This window comes from Diprion similis, chromosome 3 (genome assembly GCF_021155765.1).
Source record: "Diprion similis isolate iyDipSimi1 chromosome 3, iyDipSimi1.1, whole genome shotgun sequence".
Classification (NCBI taxonomy): domain Eukaryota; kingdom Metazoa; phylum Arthropoda; class Insecta; order Hymenoptera; family Diprionidae; genus Diprion; species Diprion similis.
In genome coordinates this window covers 477,578-495,217 of record NC_060107.1, presented here as the reverse complement: position 1 = coordinate 495,217, position 17,640 = coordinate 477,578, and the positions used below count along the sequence as shown (strand labels likewise).

At 40.1% G+C, this 17,640-nt stretch overlaps 4 protein-coding genes across 8 annotated transcripts; 3 read left to right on the top strand and 1 right to left on the bottom strand.

Moving 5' to 3' along the window:
- Positions 1–580: 580 nt before the first annotated feature.
- LOC124416760 (ADP-ribosylation factor GTPase-activating protein 1) lies at positions 581–3,397 on the top strand. Of its 4 annotated transcripts, none has more exons than XM_046898071.1 (8): positions 581–920; positions 1,016–1,297; positions 1,457–1,674; positions 1,827–1,941; positions 2,037–2,126; positions 2,297–2,356; positions 2,608–2,783; positions 2,878–3,397. In XM_046898071.1, the coding sequence occupies exons 1-8, from the start codon at positions 861–863 to the stop codon at positions 3,107–3,109; spliced, it is 1,233 nt and encodes a 410-aa protein (XP_046754027.1). In that variant the 5' UTR covers positions 581–860; the 3' UTR covers positions 3,110–3,397. The 4 variants fall into 4 exon arrangements, with proteins under 4 accessions (XP_046754027.1, XP_046754026.1, XP_046754025.1 ...); XM_046898070.1 differs by having other exon boundaries at positions 2,875–3,397; XM_046898069.1 differs by having other exon boundaries at positions 582–920; positions 2,872–3,397.
- A 590-nt stretch (positions 3,398–3,987) lies between these two features.
- LOC124403979 lies at positions 3,988–5,161 on the bottom strand. Its single transcript, XM_046877754.1, has 3 exons — positions 4,664–5,161; positions 4,403–4,598; positions 3,988–4,298 (listed from the first exon to the last, which is right to left on the bottom strand). The coding sequence occupies exons 1-3, from the start codon at positions 5,023–5,025 to the stop codon at positions 4,212–4,214; spliced, it is 645 nt and encodes a 214-aa protein (XP_046733710.1). The 5' UTR covers positions 5,026–5,161; the 3' UTR covers positions 3,988–4,211.
- Positions 5,162–5,653: 492 nt separating this feature from the next.
- On the top strand, positions 5,654–8,270 carry LOC124404261 (protein jim lovell-like). 2 transcript variants are annotated; one of them, XM_046878254.1, is made up of 7 exons: positions 5,654–6,014; positions 6,185–6,361; positions 6,424–6,829; positions 6,917–7,116; positions 7,257–7,586; positions 7,712–7,840; positions 7,979–8,270. In XM_046878254.1, exons 1-7 carry the CDS (start codon positions 5,808–5,810, stop codon positions 8,051–8,053), a joined length of 1,524 nt encoding a protein of 507 aa, XP_046734210.1. In that variant the 5' UTR covers positions 5,654–5,807; the 3' UTR covers positions 8,054–8,270. The 2 variants fall into 2 exon arrangements, with proteins under 2 accessions (XP_046734210.1, XP_046734211.1); XM_046878255.1 differs by having other exon boundaries at positions 5,655–6,014; positions 7,712–7,831.
- Positions 8,271–8,565: 295 nt separating this feature from the next.
- LOC124404262 (ubiquitin-related modifier 1) lies at positions 8,566–9,781 on the top strand. Its single transcript, XM_046878256.1, has 5 exons — positions 8,566–8,729; positions 8,811–8,875; positions 8,967–9,048; positions 9,200–9,248; positions 9,572–9,781. Exons 1-5 carry the CDS (start codon positions 8,686–8,688, stop codon positions 9,638–9,640), a joined length of 309 nt encoding a protein of 102 aa, XP_046734212.1. The 5' UTR covers positions 8,566–8,685; the 3' UTR covers positions 9,641–9,781.
- The last annotated feature ends 7,859 nt before the right edge of the window (positions 9,782–17,640 follow it).

The window sequence follows — 17,640 nt, the reverse complement described above, 5'->3', positions numbered from 1 at the left end:
ACTCTCTGCTTGTAACTCCACCCTCAAAAATCTTGAGAAGTTTAATCCGCTATCAGAAGTTTCCTTTCGCTTGAGGCTCTGGTAACAACTTGGAATTCATTGAGTGCACACTGCTCTCATTGTCTAGCAATTTGCACTCACGTGTTTTACTATTATGACCGTAGGCCCCCAATTATCAACTCAGGTTCCCTTGCTGGCAATACCTCGAATCAGTTCCGGGTCGAAGCGACTTCTTATCGTGGTCACGAAGCCGCTTCAAAATCAACGTCATATTCATTGAAATTGTAACTTGGCCATTACCGACCAAGATACAAGTGCGTGGCAGCAATGTCGCAGCCTCATCCAAAACTCAGTTCTGAAGTTCTGACAAATCCGACAGACAGCAATGCCGTACGCTCTTCTGCCCGTGGATACCTACGCCGGCCACGTCATCCCACGTTACCTACATTCTTTTCATTGCCGTTATGCCTGGTTCACATTGAGATTGCAACGCTCATCGCATCCCCGAAATCCGAGCTGCTAATTGGTTGAAAGGGCATCTCTTGTTGCAAACGGAGTCTTATGCTGTTCTAATCGAGCAGCACCTCATGCTCGTTGTCCGAGTCGTCGCAGTACGGACACGCTGACAGCTGACTCGGTGACTTTGTGCCGTGGTAACCTCTGAATGGGAAAAGCATCTGTCGGACACGACGCACGCCGTAAATCGCACAACAGCTGAAATCAGAGTTCGGAAAACGTTCGCGGTTTTTCGTATGCATACCCCGTCGCTTTGTCGTCGCCTTCGAGTCAAAGTGCCCGCGTTATCCGTTCACTGACCGAATTCACAACGTTTTCTGGGACGAGGTCTCGACCCCAGGGACATGGCGAGCCCGAGAACACGACGAATACTTGGTGAATTAAAACCCCGCGATGAAAATAGTGTAAGGTTTCACCTCAACAGACGTATGTCACACCTCATGTCATTGACGCTGGTAATTTCTTTATTATCATAACGTTTATTTTATCCTTACAACAGAAATGCTTCGAGTGTGGAGCCCACAATCCTCAGTGGGTTTCCGTTACGTATGGAATATGGATCTGCCTCGAGTGTTCCGGCAAGCACCGAGGCCTTGGTGTGCACTTATCCTTTGTGCGTTCCGTTTCTATGGACAAATGGAAAGACTCGGAACTTGAGAAAATGAAAGTTGGTGGAAACAGAAAGGCTCGTGAATTCTTCGAGGCTCAACCTGACTGGGATGATTCCATGTCTATACAGCAACGATACAACACTAATGCTGCAGCTCTCTACAGAGACAAGGTAATGAAATTTTCATCTTTTAGTATTTAAAAAATACTGGCTTAATGCAAATATTCAAATTATAACTTAATCAGCTATTAGAATTTGTATTTGCATAGACAGTATTTTTTTATTGAATAATTTCTCTCATACTTAATTATCATAAACTGACGTATTCAGATAGCAACATTGGCGCGTGGAGAAACGTGGACCCCAAGTTCTTCCGGTGTCAAGACTTCAAGGAGTTCAACGTATCAAGACAATAATAGTAGATACGAGCAAAACTCATATCAGAGTGAAGATTCCAGTTCGTATCAGAACTTTAACACAGCTAGCTTTAAAACTCAAACTGAATCGTTTTTTGCCAGGAAACAGGATGAAAATGCATCTAGACCCGAGTGAGTATATGGTATTTCAGTACTACCTTACAAGTACTTCCTATACTAAATTATGAATTCAAGAAACAGTTTTACGAAGAACAATCATAAGTTCTGTTGGGAATTATATTTCAACCCGCAAGTTTTCAAAATATTTCAAATCACACTTGCAGAAACTTACCGCCAAACCAAGGAGGAAAGTATGGAGGCTTTGGTTACCAAATGGATGCCCCACCACGAAGCTCTTCCCAAGAATTTTTTGATACTGCTGTCTCATCCCTTGCCAGCGTAAGATATTATTTTAAGCTCTGCAGAACTATTCTAAAACCTGATTTTTAATCTTTCACTCTTATACAATCAGAAAGCGTATCTTTTGTTTCCAGGGTTGGTCGATAATGTCATCTTCAGCAGCAAAGATCGCAACCAAGGCAACAGAAAACGCAATTAAGATTGGTGGAATGGCTTCTCAAAAGGTACTCCACATTTCCTTTTTATTTGATAAAAACACCTGATTATAATTTATGCATTTTATTCGATTCTTTCTTCTCAACATTTTGATTATTTTATAATTGTGATTTTTTTACCCGGAAGATACTTTAAGTTTACTACTTTGGTTTGTTTGATTTTATGTTTACTTCACTAGGTTCGCGACGGTACTATTTTGGAGGATGTAGGAGCACAAGTTAACACTCTTGCCGCAAAGGTAGAAACGGAAATTAATCAAGTTGCCAAACATTCAACACTTTATTCTGAATTTTTATTCACGAAATTCAAATCTGAGTTTATTTCATTTCCCTGACGTCTTTCCAACAATGCTGAAACAATGTTCGCCCTTTGAAGGCTTACAGTTTTGTTTGTTATTTTAACTGTGAAGAATATTACAGCTGTAATAATTTATTCAGATCAATGCTACGAACGCATCCAATCACTTCTACTTTACTTCAATTTGTTTAGGTCAGTGATTTAGGGCGTCGAGGATGGGGAGATATCAGTGGAACAAATTCGTCAGAACAGCATCAACAGTTTGATTCAAATGATCAGTACCAGACGTCAAATACTCAACAAAACAGTTATTCCAGCAGTTCATATTCAACCGAAAAATCATCGTTAGTTGCTGGAAATACGATGAAGTGAGTAGACATTATTGGTTTGTAAATTCTTAAGTGACAAATCTAAGCCACTGTTACTTCTATATTACATGCAAAATAATTTCTTCAGGAGCAGTTCTTCAGGGACTAAGCTTTCTAGTCGGGACTGGGACTCCTGGGGAAGTAGCACTAATCCAAAATTATCAAATGAATCCACCAGGGATGATCGGTCAAAGCCAGTGCCTCGGGCATCAAAAAAAGCAAATAGCAAAGAGAAATCTTTAATCGACTTTGAAGAAGACAATAATAAGCCCGCAGATTGGAATTCGAAACTAGAAGAAGATGCATGGAATATATTGAAAGATTAATCATAACATTGTTTAGGTGTCAACTTATTTTTCTTTCGCTGAAATTAACAACAAGGCTCAACATTTCAAGTTTCACAGTAGAAATATACATAATTATTCATGCATTTGAAAGACACAGTAAATACAATTTAATAGACGTATGAAAATGTAGATACATGCAGTAAGCAGTTGCTCTTCCATGATGTTGCTACCAGACTCTTAAATGTTTCATGTAAAGTTTCAAGCTATTTAGCATTTATGATTCATTGATGTTGAGCGATGTATGTGAAAGTATAATCGATAGGTTATAAAACGATTCACATTCCCATTCATTTGAACTATCACTCTTGACTTTAATGTAAAACATTAACGGTCTTTTTAATTATCTGAATACTGAATACTATGCTACACCATTCAATTTCTGTTCTGTAATCATGTTTATTTTATCGTAACAGAATATTTTGCACATTACTGGGGCACATTTTTGAAAACTGGAGTGCCTTATGAGAGGAAATTTCTGTATGACGTAATTTTGTTCCGTATTTAACCAATCCTTTGAGGCAAAAGGGGGTTAAATTCGATCAAAGTCCAACGTTATTAGTAAATGCCTATGACACAACACAGTTTTTCAAATTTATGTCCTTACATGGTGTACATAACTCTTCCAACCATCGATCACAAACCATAAATAGTAATAAAATTGTTATCAATTTCCCAGCAAAAGTTTTGAAAACTGTTGGATGTTTCATCGTTTTAAAATTCGAAATTTCTTTTCATGTATTATACATATATTGTAAACATATGAACTTGTACACTATTTTTATTCAATCATTGTTATATAAATAATTCGTGTAACGAAGGAAATTTTTTTAAATAATATTGTATCTATATTACACATATTGTATGTATTACCTAGCTATTAAACTAATCAACGCAATTGTTCAACTATCACATCAAATAAAAAATATTTCTGTTGATTAAACCAGTATTTAATCCATGAAAAACTTTTATCATCTAATTTAGCTGATTACCAATTGGTGAAACTGCATGAACCTCGTGAGACGAGATAGTCCTGGATGAATAAAATTACTACCTAATAGTTCAATCCTTGATTGAATTAAAATCAAGACATGCGAAGCTGCTCAGTTGGTACCATGAATTTGTTCAACTCCTGTAGCACTTTGTGAGGTCCGATGTTAGATTGTGTTTTCTGAAAAGTGAAAATAACATGTGTCGTAATCAAATGCGGATCAGATCCTGGTCAATTCTGTGATATGAGGTTTCAAACAACTGAATATTACTCAAATGGCTTACGGTATGGCGTGTGTAATCCTTTTGCGACGCTGTTTTTGTTACATTATTGATAGACTGGAATAGGCTCTCTGGACTGCTCAATCTCATTTTGCTCACAGTCTTGGAAATAGCTTTAAAAATAATTCTTCTAGTATTTGTTGACAGCTCGGCAGTAGGTTGGTTGCGTGTCATACGAGAAACGAAGTCATAGGCAGCTCTGAATAAAGAACTAAATCAAAATTGGTCTAAGAATGCTCCGATGGTGTAAGCTTGTCTGCTTACCTGAGATCACAGCCGCCGCAATTTTCAGCAGCAGGATGCCTCTCGAACAATGATATGAATTTCAAGGCCTGCGGAATCAGCGAGTTTGTATCGTCAAGCGACGTTCGTTCCAGCCACATATTTATAGGCGGTTTTCTCCCTGGTTTGGTAGAACGACGTGCAGCCATCATTGTGTTGAGAATCATCGTTTTCACTGCGATCGGGGATTTGCTTGGCACCAATTTAGCTATACTCGGAACATCTTTATGGCCGTATTTCTTTAAACCCTTCAATAAGAGGATTTTCTCATCATTAGTCCACTCGTTATTCCCCTCGTATCCTACGTAACGAACTATCGGTTGGCGTGCGCGTTTTTCACTCATTTTTCAATCGCAAGTCGTAATTTATCCAATCTTAAGACTGTGCTCCAAATGACAGGTCGATTGTTTATGTTTCTATTTCATAACCTCCAACCTTTCACACGCATGCACGAATTTATGTCCGTAGAGTGGTGGGAATAAGTCGGTGGATGAATGATGTTGAAGTTAGTAACGTTACCGTAACGATTCATGCTGAGAAAAAACCGTTATTTACCACGATTTTAGAATTATCTGTTATTCAGTAAAAGGTAATAAAACAAAACACACTCATATTTCGAAATCTAGTGCCTTGAAATTTTGAGTGCGTTCCGAAACTATCTAGCAGCGCAATAAAATCCCTAGGACAGAGACAAAGCTAGTCACAAACTCGGCAGCGCAAGAGAGATAAAAGATCGTTGCCAGCACCGAGAGCTAATTTCGGAACGCATCTAATATTGTAAAATTAAGAAAATAGTTATTTCCTTGCAATCTTTCGTTACGATAACGTTACTAACTTCAGAGTTGAAAACGTGAATGCACCTAAATATAGGCAACTCTTGCACCACCATATAGTTAGTCGTAGCCTCAAGAGGTCTGCTCGTTTCAGAAAATCCCGTTATCCTCCTTGGCGGTCTTTATGGTCGTCAGGGTTTTATCGTTCGGGCGGTTCTACGCTGCTATCAGTTCTGTGTCGGTAGTTCCGTTCCAAGTTCCGGTGGTGTTAAGAATCTAGGCATACTTCCAACGACCGAAGGTCGTGCGAAAAATTGGAATCGAAACGAAACGCGAAACGAATTTGAAACGGCATGTCCGAGGCTGCCAGTCCTCCTCCGAGTCAGCCTGGGATTTCGCAGAGCTACTGTTTCAAATGGAGCGACTACGGGAGCCACGTACCATGCGTTGTTCGTCAGCTACTAGACGAGAATTGCATGGTGGACGTTACCATTTCTGCTGACGGGCACAAGATTCATGCACATCGCATCGTATTATCCGCCTGTAGCACCTTGTTCCAAGTACTAAGCGCATTCTGTAAACAAACCCACGTTAACCCCTTCCTCTGAACATTTCGTGTCTCCTGATCAGCGTTACGCAAGTCGTAACTCCCTTGAGACGAAATATTTCACATCTAATATGAGTTTGACAATCGTAGTTACTTCGTTATGCCGAAATGAAATACTTTTAGGAAATTCTAAATCAAGTAAACGAGGATTCACCTACAATCATACTCAGCGATGTATCTGCCAACGATGTTCGCTCTATCGTAGACTTTATTTACAATGGAGAGGTCAGCATACCTGTGGATAATATAGGGAGCCTGCTCGATACCGCCCATTCTTTAAAAATACGAGGTCTTATGGAGGTGAGTTTCACTTTACATCTCAATTTCCCTGTAACGACAAACAAACGCTGACCACATTACAGATAGATGGTTTGGATGAGAGTGATACTGGGACTTGCGGTGAGGATCTCAGCGAGGAGACGGTTGAATCATTCAGCGAGCTTAACGAGGCTGAAGAACAAGAATTCAATACATTGGAACAAGAATTTGAAAGTGTTGATAATCCGATAGAGCAAAGTAATACAGCCATGACTTGTCCCAAAAGGAAGCGGAGACGGGATTCGTCCAAGAAAGACTATAGCGAAGACATGCTCATGGCTGCGATAAACGATCTCAAAACAGGGCATACCTTAGTCGAGGCTGCAACTAGTCATGGTATACCGCGCTCTACTTTGTATATGCGAGCTAAAGCCTTAGGACTCCATCTGAATGCTTCGAGAAATGAGTATTCGGCAGAATGTATGAAGGCAGCGATAAATGCTGTTTTGGGTGAGCAGAAATAATTTGTTTTCGAGTGTAATGTTCAGAGAATAATTAAATTATGGTTATTATGTTACTTTAATTATTAAATTACAGAGGGTTCAAGCTTGCAGCAGGCATCAGAAATATTTAGCATTCCAAAAACTGTGCTATGGCGGAGGATTCAGAAAGAAGGTTGCCAGATTCTTGGTCAACGGACAGAAATGAAAAAATCTTATGATGCGGATAAGAGAGAAGCCGCAGTTAAAGCTTTGGAAAGAGGTGAAAATCTCACAAAAGTGTCTCTTCAATTTCAAGTACGCGTGCTTTTGATTCTTAATGAATATACCCAACAGTGGAAGTAACGAATGATTAAGAAATGCTTTTTCCATATATTGCTAGAATTAGTCTCTTCTCTCCTCTCACAGTCAAGTAACAAAGAAAATTGCCATTTCAGATTCCAAAAACCACCTTGTTCAGAGACAAAGCAAGATTGGTGGATGAAGGAAAGCTTCCTTTGTCGTTCTGGAAAAAACGGAAAACTGAAAACGAAGATTTGAAAAAGTCTCGACTAGAGCAAGCAGTGGCTGCTTGCAGGGGTGGAAAAATGTCACAGGCTGCAGCATCGATGACTTACCATATCCCGAAAACAACCATATGGAGAAGATTACAGCAAGATGGAAAAAAGCCGAACCGATCTGTAGACGAGGAGGGTAACCACAAATCAGAGGATTTGAACGATTTGTCTGACCATAAAGAACAGGAACCTGAATTTGCGTACTGTGAGGCACGTAACGTGCCATAACTATTTATTGATACCAGTTTTCTTGGTGTTGTTTGCGCAAAATTTAAGTAATCCTACGGAATGATTTGTTTAAACGTTACATCATCGTTGCCGTTTCACGTTCACAGGTAACTTCAGAAATACCGATAACGTACATCAACGAAAACGGGATACCCGAGGATTCAGTGATAATTTTAACGACTGATGACGGAGACGAGCTCAACTTGGAAGAAGGTACCGAAATAATAGTAAGTTCGGTGAGTTATTAGTTATTGCACTGTATTCGTTGGATCAATTTTTCATCCGATCTTCCGCGGTGTGGCATATGATGGGTGACTGTGTATTCAATACTGATAGAGGCAACAAATGAGAGGAAATGTTTGTTACTATTTCAGGATTCTACCCAGGAATACGTACCCTGCGCTCTGGACATTGAAGACAGCTCAAATTATACTCACAGTGAAAGTTAACACATTTCTGCAGTGCAGATGTAGTGTCCGCTCTTGCTGCCATATTCGAATTAGGTGTATATTTATTGTAAATAATCCAGAAACGGCGTTGACTATTGTTGAATTAATCGCGATACAGGAATTGATTAAGACGTATTGCATTATAAATGCCACCTCTGGATTACCATAGATTCTGTTCTATTATAGTTTCATTAATAAAGGTAACATATTTTGTGTATATAAATTGTGTGTACATACTATTTTATAATTATTCAATATTACTATACGTAAATACATTAATACCCACAAATGATGTCACTACTTCCTTCATTTTCTGGACCATTAGTCAACAGCTTAATGAAAAGCAGAGTAATCTGCGGTCGGATTAAACGGGATCCGCCGTATTATATGCAACTCGGTTAACGTATTTATATCAACGGTCTCGGCGATACAGGCGGCGTGACAGTTCCACAGGCGTTACAAAACAAAGAATGAGGGACCAGCCATTCAATATGAAATCCATTCAGCCATTTCAGCCGCTGTTGCTCCTTTATTCCGCCGCGTGAATTTAGTCCTTGTTATTGAAGATACGAAACTTACTAAGATACTCTGTCGTTGAGGCTGCTTGCCAGATAATTTTCATGTGATCCATAATGACATCCGGTGGTAAAGATCTATCAATAACCGTTGAGTTTAGGTGAAGATGAAACTACCTGGTAATAGGTTAGCCGGTGACATAACCTCTAATCCATGTGATTTTTAAAATTTGTCCTACTAGCGGGGGCGCCGAGTTGCTGTTCGAGAAAAAAAAGAATGAGCTCAACCTGCCAGGTGACAAGGAGTGTGAGTTTCCGTCCTCTCAAATTTGGTCCAATTCATTCTGACGTAATATTCATTTGTTCGTCGAATTCACAGTAATTTCTATTTTATGCAGGGACTCTACGCCTCTTGCTGTTTTGGATCCGAGACAACCTCCTCAGAGATAGACCAGAATTATTTCTACTTGGCGATACGGTGTAAGTATATAAGTACGTACCTTTGCATTATCAATTATATCGAGCAACGTAGATCAAGACGAGACTACTGAATTTGTGAATATTTTATAACCGTGCAAATTACTTTTTTAAATATTGTTTGCAACACCAAATTCAAAATAATTTTTTACAGACGACCTGGGATTCTCGTGCTTGTCAATGACGAGGACTGGGAATTGTTGGTAAGATATTTTATGGCAACATTTGATAGGTTTCAGAAATGGAAAATTTAAATTCAGTGCAAAAGTTTTATGAAACCCTTCCAATTTTTACATCAGATAAAATTAGCTTTTTTAGCTAGACAAAAGTTTAGATTAATTTTTCATTCGAAAAATAGATCAAAGAAGAGCATGACAGAGATAAATATTACAATGATTAAAATTGTAACATTATGATAAGTGTGGAATTAAAATCGAATTTGTGATGTGAAAATAAAAAATTTCAATTCATTGTTCTAAGCACAGTGATTAATTTCGGAGTCGTAAAAATTATTTTATGCCTACAGGGACAAGGAGAGTACAAATTAAAGCCCAGAGATACCGTTCTTTTCATTTCCACTCTACACGGAGGTTGAGCAGATGTATATTTTTATGTAAATACTCTGTGTATGTACTTTAAACTTGCGCAGAAAGAGAATGAAATTAAATATCCATAATAAGACTCATACATTGTTATTCATTCTATTCTGATGCAAAATACATTCGTACTCGTTTAATGATGCATAATTCACTTATCCCAGTTATTATTCCCGTTAGTCCCCTTTCATCTCATGCGATGATATAATCTTCTTTTAGAGCAAATAACGCAAAAAGTACGTCATGCTAGCTCACTTCGATTTTATCTTTTCACATAATTAACATACGTGAAAAAAAAATAAACACGTAATAATATTATATACAACTTGTATTCCGTAGTCGGCGAATTTTTTTTTTCGTCAGCTAACAAGTAAAGTTACTTCAGTACTGAAAAGGTGCACCAACTTTTCGCACTATCTACCCAGGACAACCGAATACTCTGAATTTTTCTACATATTCACAGCATGTCGACTTTTCAGATAAAAGTAACCAACAAAAGCTTGAATTCTAGCCAACCCTCACCCACCGTACGTTATCATCATCAATTAGATCTAATTTGATACCTGAACTCACGTACAAACTTCACTGATTTTCTCCCAACCGCAGGAACAATAAATTATGCGGGATTAAAATTTCAGACTGGAAACAAGTAGATGTTATGTATACCGACATACATATACCTATTAAGATATGTATGCATATGTATAGATATTCACAATTTGTACTTGCAGAGGGAGTACGAAACTTTTCTCGAATCTAACTGCGGTTGTTTAAGTTTAAACCTATATGCATATTACGCGTATATAGGTATATGTATACTGGTAGAGAGATACAATTTTCTGTTATCTCGAGAAAACTTGCCGCTACAAGACCCGAAATATAATATAAAATAATAAAAGCCAGGAAGCACTGAGAACTTTGACTATTAGGACGAAGCCAGTTTCGCTCTAACGCTTGAAACTTTAAACTGCAGCCTATTCCATCCACTTCTTCAAATATACTCGAATCTCCTAAGATTTCCAGAAAGTAAACCCTTCTGCAAGACTTTTAACACGGGTTAATTTCACCGAACGGAAATTATGTTAGAAATTATGTACGTACAAGATATATGAACAGGGTGAAAAAACTAATCCGTTTTCGAATTAGAAACTCAAGAAAAGAATAAAAATTAATTCACGCATGTTTATGGAGCAGCGTGTTTCAATTTTAAGTTAAGAATCCCAATTTCGTTTCATAGTTGATACGTTAACAGTATAAGCTGGCGACATAAAATGCCGATTGTATATCGGTGTACCATCTGCAACAAGAGTGGGTTTGAATTTTGAACGGGATCAGCGAAGGTGTAGCTCGAGATTCTCATTTTCGAAACGATTTTGGCATCGGAGCCAAACGAAGAGTGCAGATGGTATTCAAACCAATCGCGTATTCAAGATGCGAACTTGATTCAACTTTCGGCTCGATTTCGAATTCGCTTAAGCATCGCAGGCTCCCGGATGCAGCTGCATTTTCCGCAAAGGTGCGGACAACCTAACGATTTCTACAAGATTACTTTATTCTCTGTACATGCTATGGTGTATTGAATTGATTTTTCGACGCTACGAGCAAGCCAGCAGTCAACGGACAGACTTTTATCGACTCTATTCCCACGTTCCTAATTGCGAATGAATTATTCATTCGAAAACGTTGTTTGTCTTGGATCTGACGCTGACACATGTATAATACTGAGCATTAAAGCAGAACTCGGTACGAAGGCTGCAATGAGAAAGTTGAAGAATATGAAGTGATAAAAAATTCAGCAGCTATCAGACGGAATCGGATCAAGCTGGAGACGAGTATATAATTGCCTCTCGTAGATGGTACGTCCTTACCATTAATGCTCAGCCCCAACTACGTTCAGTAAAATAACCATTTATTTTCATCGCGAGAGTGCTGCAGGAAAATTCTACATATTCTTCTTGAAATGTTTTTTGCTTGAATCCGTGTTGAATCCACAAATTAACCCAAATCTCGAATATCTCGAGAATGGAATGGTGTTGTTACATTTCAGTGTTTTGAAATTAGCATGACAGCATTAATATTCGTGTAACGATAATGCGGTGATACAAACATATAAAGATGTCGCAGCCTGCGAAGTTAGAAACTAAAAATATAAGTGAATCATTTGTATTCAGCTGTTGACTCTGCTCGCGCAGACACCAATATTGATCACCGCCGCTGTAGAGAAGCTCAAATCCTTTACACAGTCCATTCCTACCTTTACTATACATGGTTTCGAGTCAAGAGTAGTTACACCTAAAATTATGTCGCAATGATCGACTCCGTGATCCAGAAGTCACCGTTCGATCTACGCAACCTATCTGACTTCCGGTGGAACTCAGCTTCGACTCTCAGCACTCGAAGGCCACTAATAGTAAGCTCAAAATAATCGATGGATCGATTGGTCGAGTCCACAAAAAAAAACAATCGAAAAGATCTCGATTGAATCGATATAAATAAATCGATTAATCGATTATTTCGTATTTTTTTGAAACGCTGAATTTGAAACCAAAATTTCGTAACTTTCAATATATACTATATAGTCTTAATAGCGGATAAGTTTTTTGATAATTTATAGTTTGATTCGAAATATTTTTCAATTACCGGTGAAAATATTCATTGATCTTTTACTTATTATATCAGACATGTATTTCGTAAATAAGACAATGATGATAATCGATAGTCTAATTACATAAATTTATATTGTATTGCACCGTTCATGGTAGTAAAAATCAAAAACCGATTGTGAAGGAACAATAATCGACTCAGTCGATTAGTCGAGTTTGAAATATAATCGATCATATTCGATTTATAGGGAAAAAATAATCGATTTAATCGATTACTTTTGGTCATTCTTAAGTAGCAGCAAATGTCCCAGGATTTCACCCCTGGTCCGAAATATAAGTATAGTTTGGAAGCTGAGACTCGTGATACAGATTATTTACATGGATTTCCGGTAATAAGTAAATTGAAATGAACTTGGTAAAATCGAAGCTCGGCATCGTTCGCGTGACCGATTAATTTTTCTTGTGGAACGCAGGGATAAAACCTGAGGCAGACGGGGGTTGCGTAATTGTTTGAAAAGCGTTTGAACTTACATTTCTGCAGGGAATGTTTCCGTTGGCAGTCCCGCCGCGTCGCGCCACTATTAGGACGTCGGACTTTCGAGAGGAGGGGGCGATGAGGGAGGGAGATAATTTGTCCAGCAACCCCCCAGGGGCAGGACAAACCCTTGCTGACCCGAATCTCAACTAGGTAGACGGGCCCAGCCAGGCACGGTCATAACTGGCATTCTACGGACTACGACGCTGTAGGGAAAAGTGAGTGCATCCTACCTTCATGACATATTCTCGGATCCGCCCGATCCTTCCATGGATCATTTCCTTAGATCCTCTTACGGCGGGTCTATCTTGACTCTGAATACTTTAAATTTACTCGCTCGGTCTTTGCCGAGGGTTGCAGACATGCCGAAGGGGTGCAAAGTGCCGGGAGAGATCTCGCAAACCCTCATTCCGTAAGATTTATCTTACAAATAACGAAGAGAAACAGCCACGCTTGGGAAAAGAACGAAAAAGAATTTGCGCACACCGAGAGGTTTTCTTGAAAGGACCTGCTACAAACGCGCGCGATTCAACTTGCTTAATTTCGATTGGCTAACGTCCATGCTTGCACCCTGAAGCCAACTTTCACCGACAACAACAAAATCCCTAGAATCGACCGGGTGACAAGTAGCAGTTAACCATAACCTCTCGCCTATTAAGGATGCGTTCCGATATTAATTCTCAGTGCTGTCATGAATCTTTTATCTCTTTTGCACCGCCAAGTTCGTGATTAGCTCTGTCTCTGTCCTAGGGAATTTTTAAGGCTACCAGTTAATTTCGGAACACAACCCAAGAAAACCTCTCGGTACATCGGTTCTTATCTTTAAAATAAAATACACCTTTATTGAAATCACAAGTTTCACCCTCGCGAGCCAACATATATTTTAACAAAAGGATTCTAAAGAATAAAGTAAACTTAAGAAGTGGAGCCTGAGGGGAAAAGAAAAATTAATTTAAATTCAATCGGAAGCAACACGGTGGTAGACAATTCAGGCATAAGAAATAACCGCGCGACGAGCATGCAAATTAATTGAAAACGTTGGTAAGGCAAACTGTCTTTGGGGAGTAATAAATTATTCAATCAAATCTGTTCATGCATTTGTCTCAATTATTCATATTTTTCTCGTCGTGGTTTGACAATTGTTCAACGAAAATTAATATATAATACATAGAAATAAAGAAATCTGGGTCCATTATTTTGAATCTTTGGCAACTGACGGAGTTCTCCGTAAAAATCGACAAGCAACGCTATAGAGTTTTTCACCATTCAAACGCGGCAGACATGGTATTGCAGGTATACCTTTCGAAGTATTTAAACTCCTCAATTATTATCATTTATCCGGATCTGCGAGCTCCTTCCACGGGGTAGAGTTGAGGACTGGGGGGTCGTCGGTGAAACGTTCGAGGATCACGCGAGGCGACCTCTTAAGCCAGACGGAAGTAGTCACCGGAAGTGGCCCGTTAACAAAACTTCCAATCCCCTCGTCGGAAACGCGAAGGAACCCACCAAGCGCCGGTTTGGTTGGTATACGCGTCTTATACATCCTCTTTCGAAATTCATATTCCCAACCGAGTATATTTTGCGAGCCCGAAACGGAGCGAATTGTATAATCATGGCGTGGTGATCAAGGGCTCAGAAGTACGGGAAGCGATGGCAGGCTGCTCGTTTACCTCTTTTCCGTATTTTTCTTCGAATGAAAATACCCAATGACGATATGTCCAAACGTGAATAATGAAATTACTGCAGGAATAGGGGACGTCGAGGCGTCAGTTATTTGTCAGATCGAGAATGACATTTTTGGCGCTGCATCTAACACGTATTCCCAGGCAATTCGGTGTTATTTTATATCCAGCTTATAGTGGGCTCGTTCGGCCCGTTGCGGTCATAAATATTGGTAAAAATAAATAAGCCGAGCAATAAAGACTTGCAAAATGCTTCAGCGCGATGGCAAATATATTCATCCACAGCCGGGTGGCGCGGCGTGCCAAATGCGTGGATATGACTTCTCCAAACGCATATCAGGTCGTAATACTGTCGTTTGCGTGGTGTCCATATCGAATGTTCCCGCTTTAAGAAATGCAGCGTGACTCAAAATGAACGAGCCATATCCGTATTGAAAACGTTTTTTCGAAAAAATTTGGAAAAGACTAACGACCGAATTGGAAAAGTGCTGAAAAATTGCAATATCTTAATTACCATACAACCACCATCAGCTGCCGATGACGAGTAAATTAAAATCAGTTTCATCGATCAGTCTAAGAGTTTGTGCTTTTCGGAGAATAATGACACGACCGACTCCGTATTCATTCCATTTGTCAAAGTCCCTTTCTTACAATGGTTTCCTTGACCAGGCGACATAAAAATATGTTACGTCGTCGGGTGCGACGTGCAATTTATAATACCATCCAGCGGCCAACTACCCGACTAATTAGTCGAGCGTGATTCGAATCTTGCACGATCCCTCGGCCCCGGTTGAACGGACAAGGGTCTGCTCACCGGTCAAGTCCTCCTCCTTTCTCCCCCTGAAGATAGGCAGGTACCTCGTAACACGAACGTAGCTACCAACGGGCCCAAAAACTGTCGCTACCCAACTACCCCGAGCGACGTTAAATATGCAACGCGTACCGCGAGCCTACACCGAGATTACCGCAAGATTACAACGAGACCGCGTAATCGTATATCTTACACCGCTTTGTGAACGGAATAAGAAATTCTCGATCCTGGTTTATAATACTCGCCTACGCGTCTGAATACCCGAGTACACAGGTATGAAGTATCCCAATCAAAATCCGCTGCTGCAAATTTATCGTCAAATTTATCTAGCTTCCAGATTTTCAGTAATCCCATGAGAAGGGTGTAGGGAAAAGGACTGCACAGATTTCTTCATATGGAAATCGGTTCCCAGTCGTTATGTATGTTATAGTACATATCCTCCCGGTCAAACGGCTTCACAAGGGGGTTGTATGGATTTCTTTGTCTATGGATCACGCGATTTTTAAGAATTACTCAGCTTCAAGAGGGACGTGAAATCATATCGGAAGGATATGTACGGAACATACTGAAAATTCGACCGGGAGCCAATTTCCATAAGGATTCTGCGAGGTCGTTTCGAAATTTCATTCCGTATAGGTATTTTCGGACCGGAAATCCACAGTCGATCTAGATTGAACATCTGCCGTCCAAAAAGGGATTTTTTAAACCGATTTAATCATTCAGAAGCTTACTGCCGCATTAAATGGTCGTGATCTATAGAGGTGAAGTCGAGAGAAGTTTGCTGTAGGAGGAAGAGAACGGGCAGATAGCCGCGGGGACAGAAACGGGAATAGGGGCGAGATATGTAGGCAGCCCCCATCGTGTAGCTGCGGGGGGTTCGCGATGGTCTGCGTCAACGACGCGGGCAGCTTTAAACTTTGATATTACTCTGGCAAGTGTCCATGGCAATGTTATAACTCAAGTGTTCGCTTGAGCTGTGATGCATGCGCTTCGTATTAGGTAGCATCGTGTGTTTTACATGCCTTCCTCCACCCTCCCTCGGCGTATCCTTGCCGTTACTGTAATCGCGCTTCCCCCTCTTTTCTTCTCCTGTTTGCGTATCCTTTAATACACGGGTGAAAAGTCTTACTTAGGCAGGTATATTATTCGTAGGTTTCGGGCCGACGCTATTACACATATGACGAGTATACCTGAGCTGTTTGCCCACATACATGCCTGACTACCCTTCTAACCGCCTACACGCTATGCAACACTCGCGGGCTATTCACCCGAGGTGTATATGCCAGTGCCGGTGAAACGAGTGATGTTTGAACCTAGTTTGCGCTGCTGTGTATTCCCTTATCCAGCACCTTTGCCCAGCAATGAGTCCCATTGCGAACATGAAACCGCGTATGAGGTGCGCACAGATACGACTTGCCGCGGCACGATAGTGGCCCCTTGGTAACGATTCTACGTCTTCAACGCGTCAAGTTACTTCCTCACGGAAAGAGATCCGGGTACTCAGTGGTCAAGTGTAATGCTAGCGACGATCAAAGTTACCGTTCCACAGGAAACAGGAATTTACAGGCGGGACCGGATTTTTCTGATCTATAAAATCCACACAAGCGTTCATATTTCATACCAATAGTAGATACGTGATAGCAGTAAACCATTTTCTTGATGGCTCAGTCCCCGAACTTTTTTTTTTTTTTGCTTTACGATCTCGATTGCAATAAAATAAGACTTGTTTCACTTTGTAAGAGCGAACGCGAGAATTCCGAATTATTCATTTATTTCAGCCGGTTGGGGATCGTTTTAGTTACCTTCTACACGATGTCCACGTACCATCGAATTCCGATAATTGACAATAGTTCATTCGATAGAGAGAAGAGGGGAGGAGGGATTGTGGCGTGATTACCAAGAGGTGAAAATTGCATCAGAACTCCGCTAGCAGCAATAGTTTCAAAGTTACTATATTGATTTTGAAATCGACGAAGCCATACTTGCGGGAAAAATACATTCTCCCTCGAACCATTAGACCTTACCGTGACGTGAGTATACATGGTGTGTCTAGGAGTGCAGCTTCTTTCTCAAAAAAGTTACTCTCTCACGCTGGACTCGACTTAAGTAAGATTTGTACCAACGGCGCCAAAAGACCCGAGATTGGTGGTGATTAATTGTTGTGATGTTGAATCTGCGTGGGGAAAAAATGAGCGAGACTTTAAACACCTCACACTACAACTATATGTACATACATTACAAATAATTCCCTAACAATATAGGGATTTTTTTTAGACTGTTGGTACACATCTCACTTACAGGCTTTGACCTCGATGAAAGAGGTGTGTCGTAGGAGTTCTAGGCACACCATGTATGCTCACACCACGGA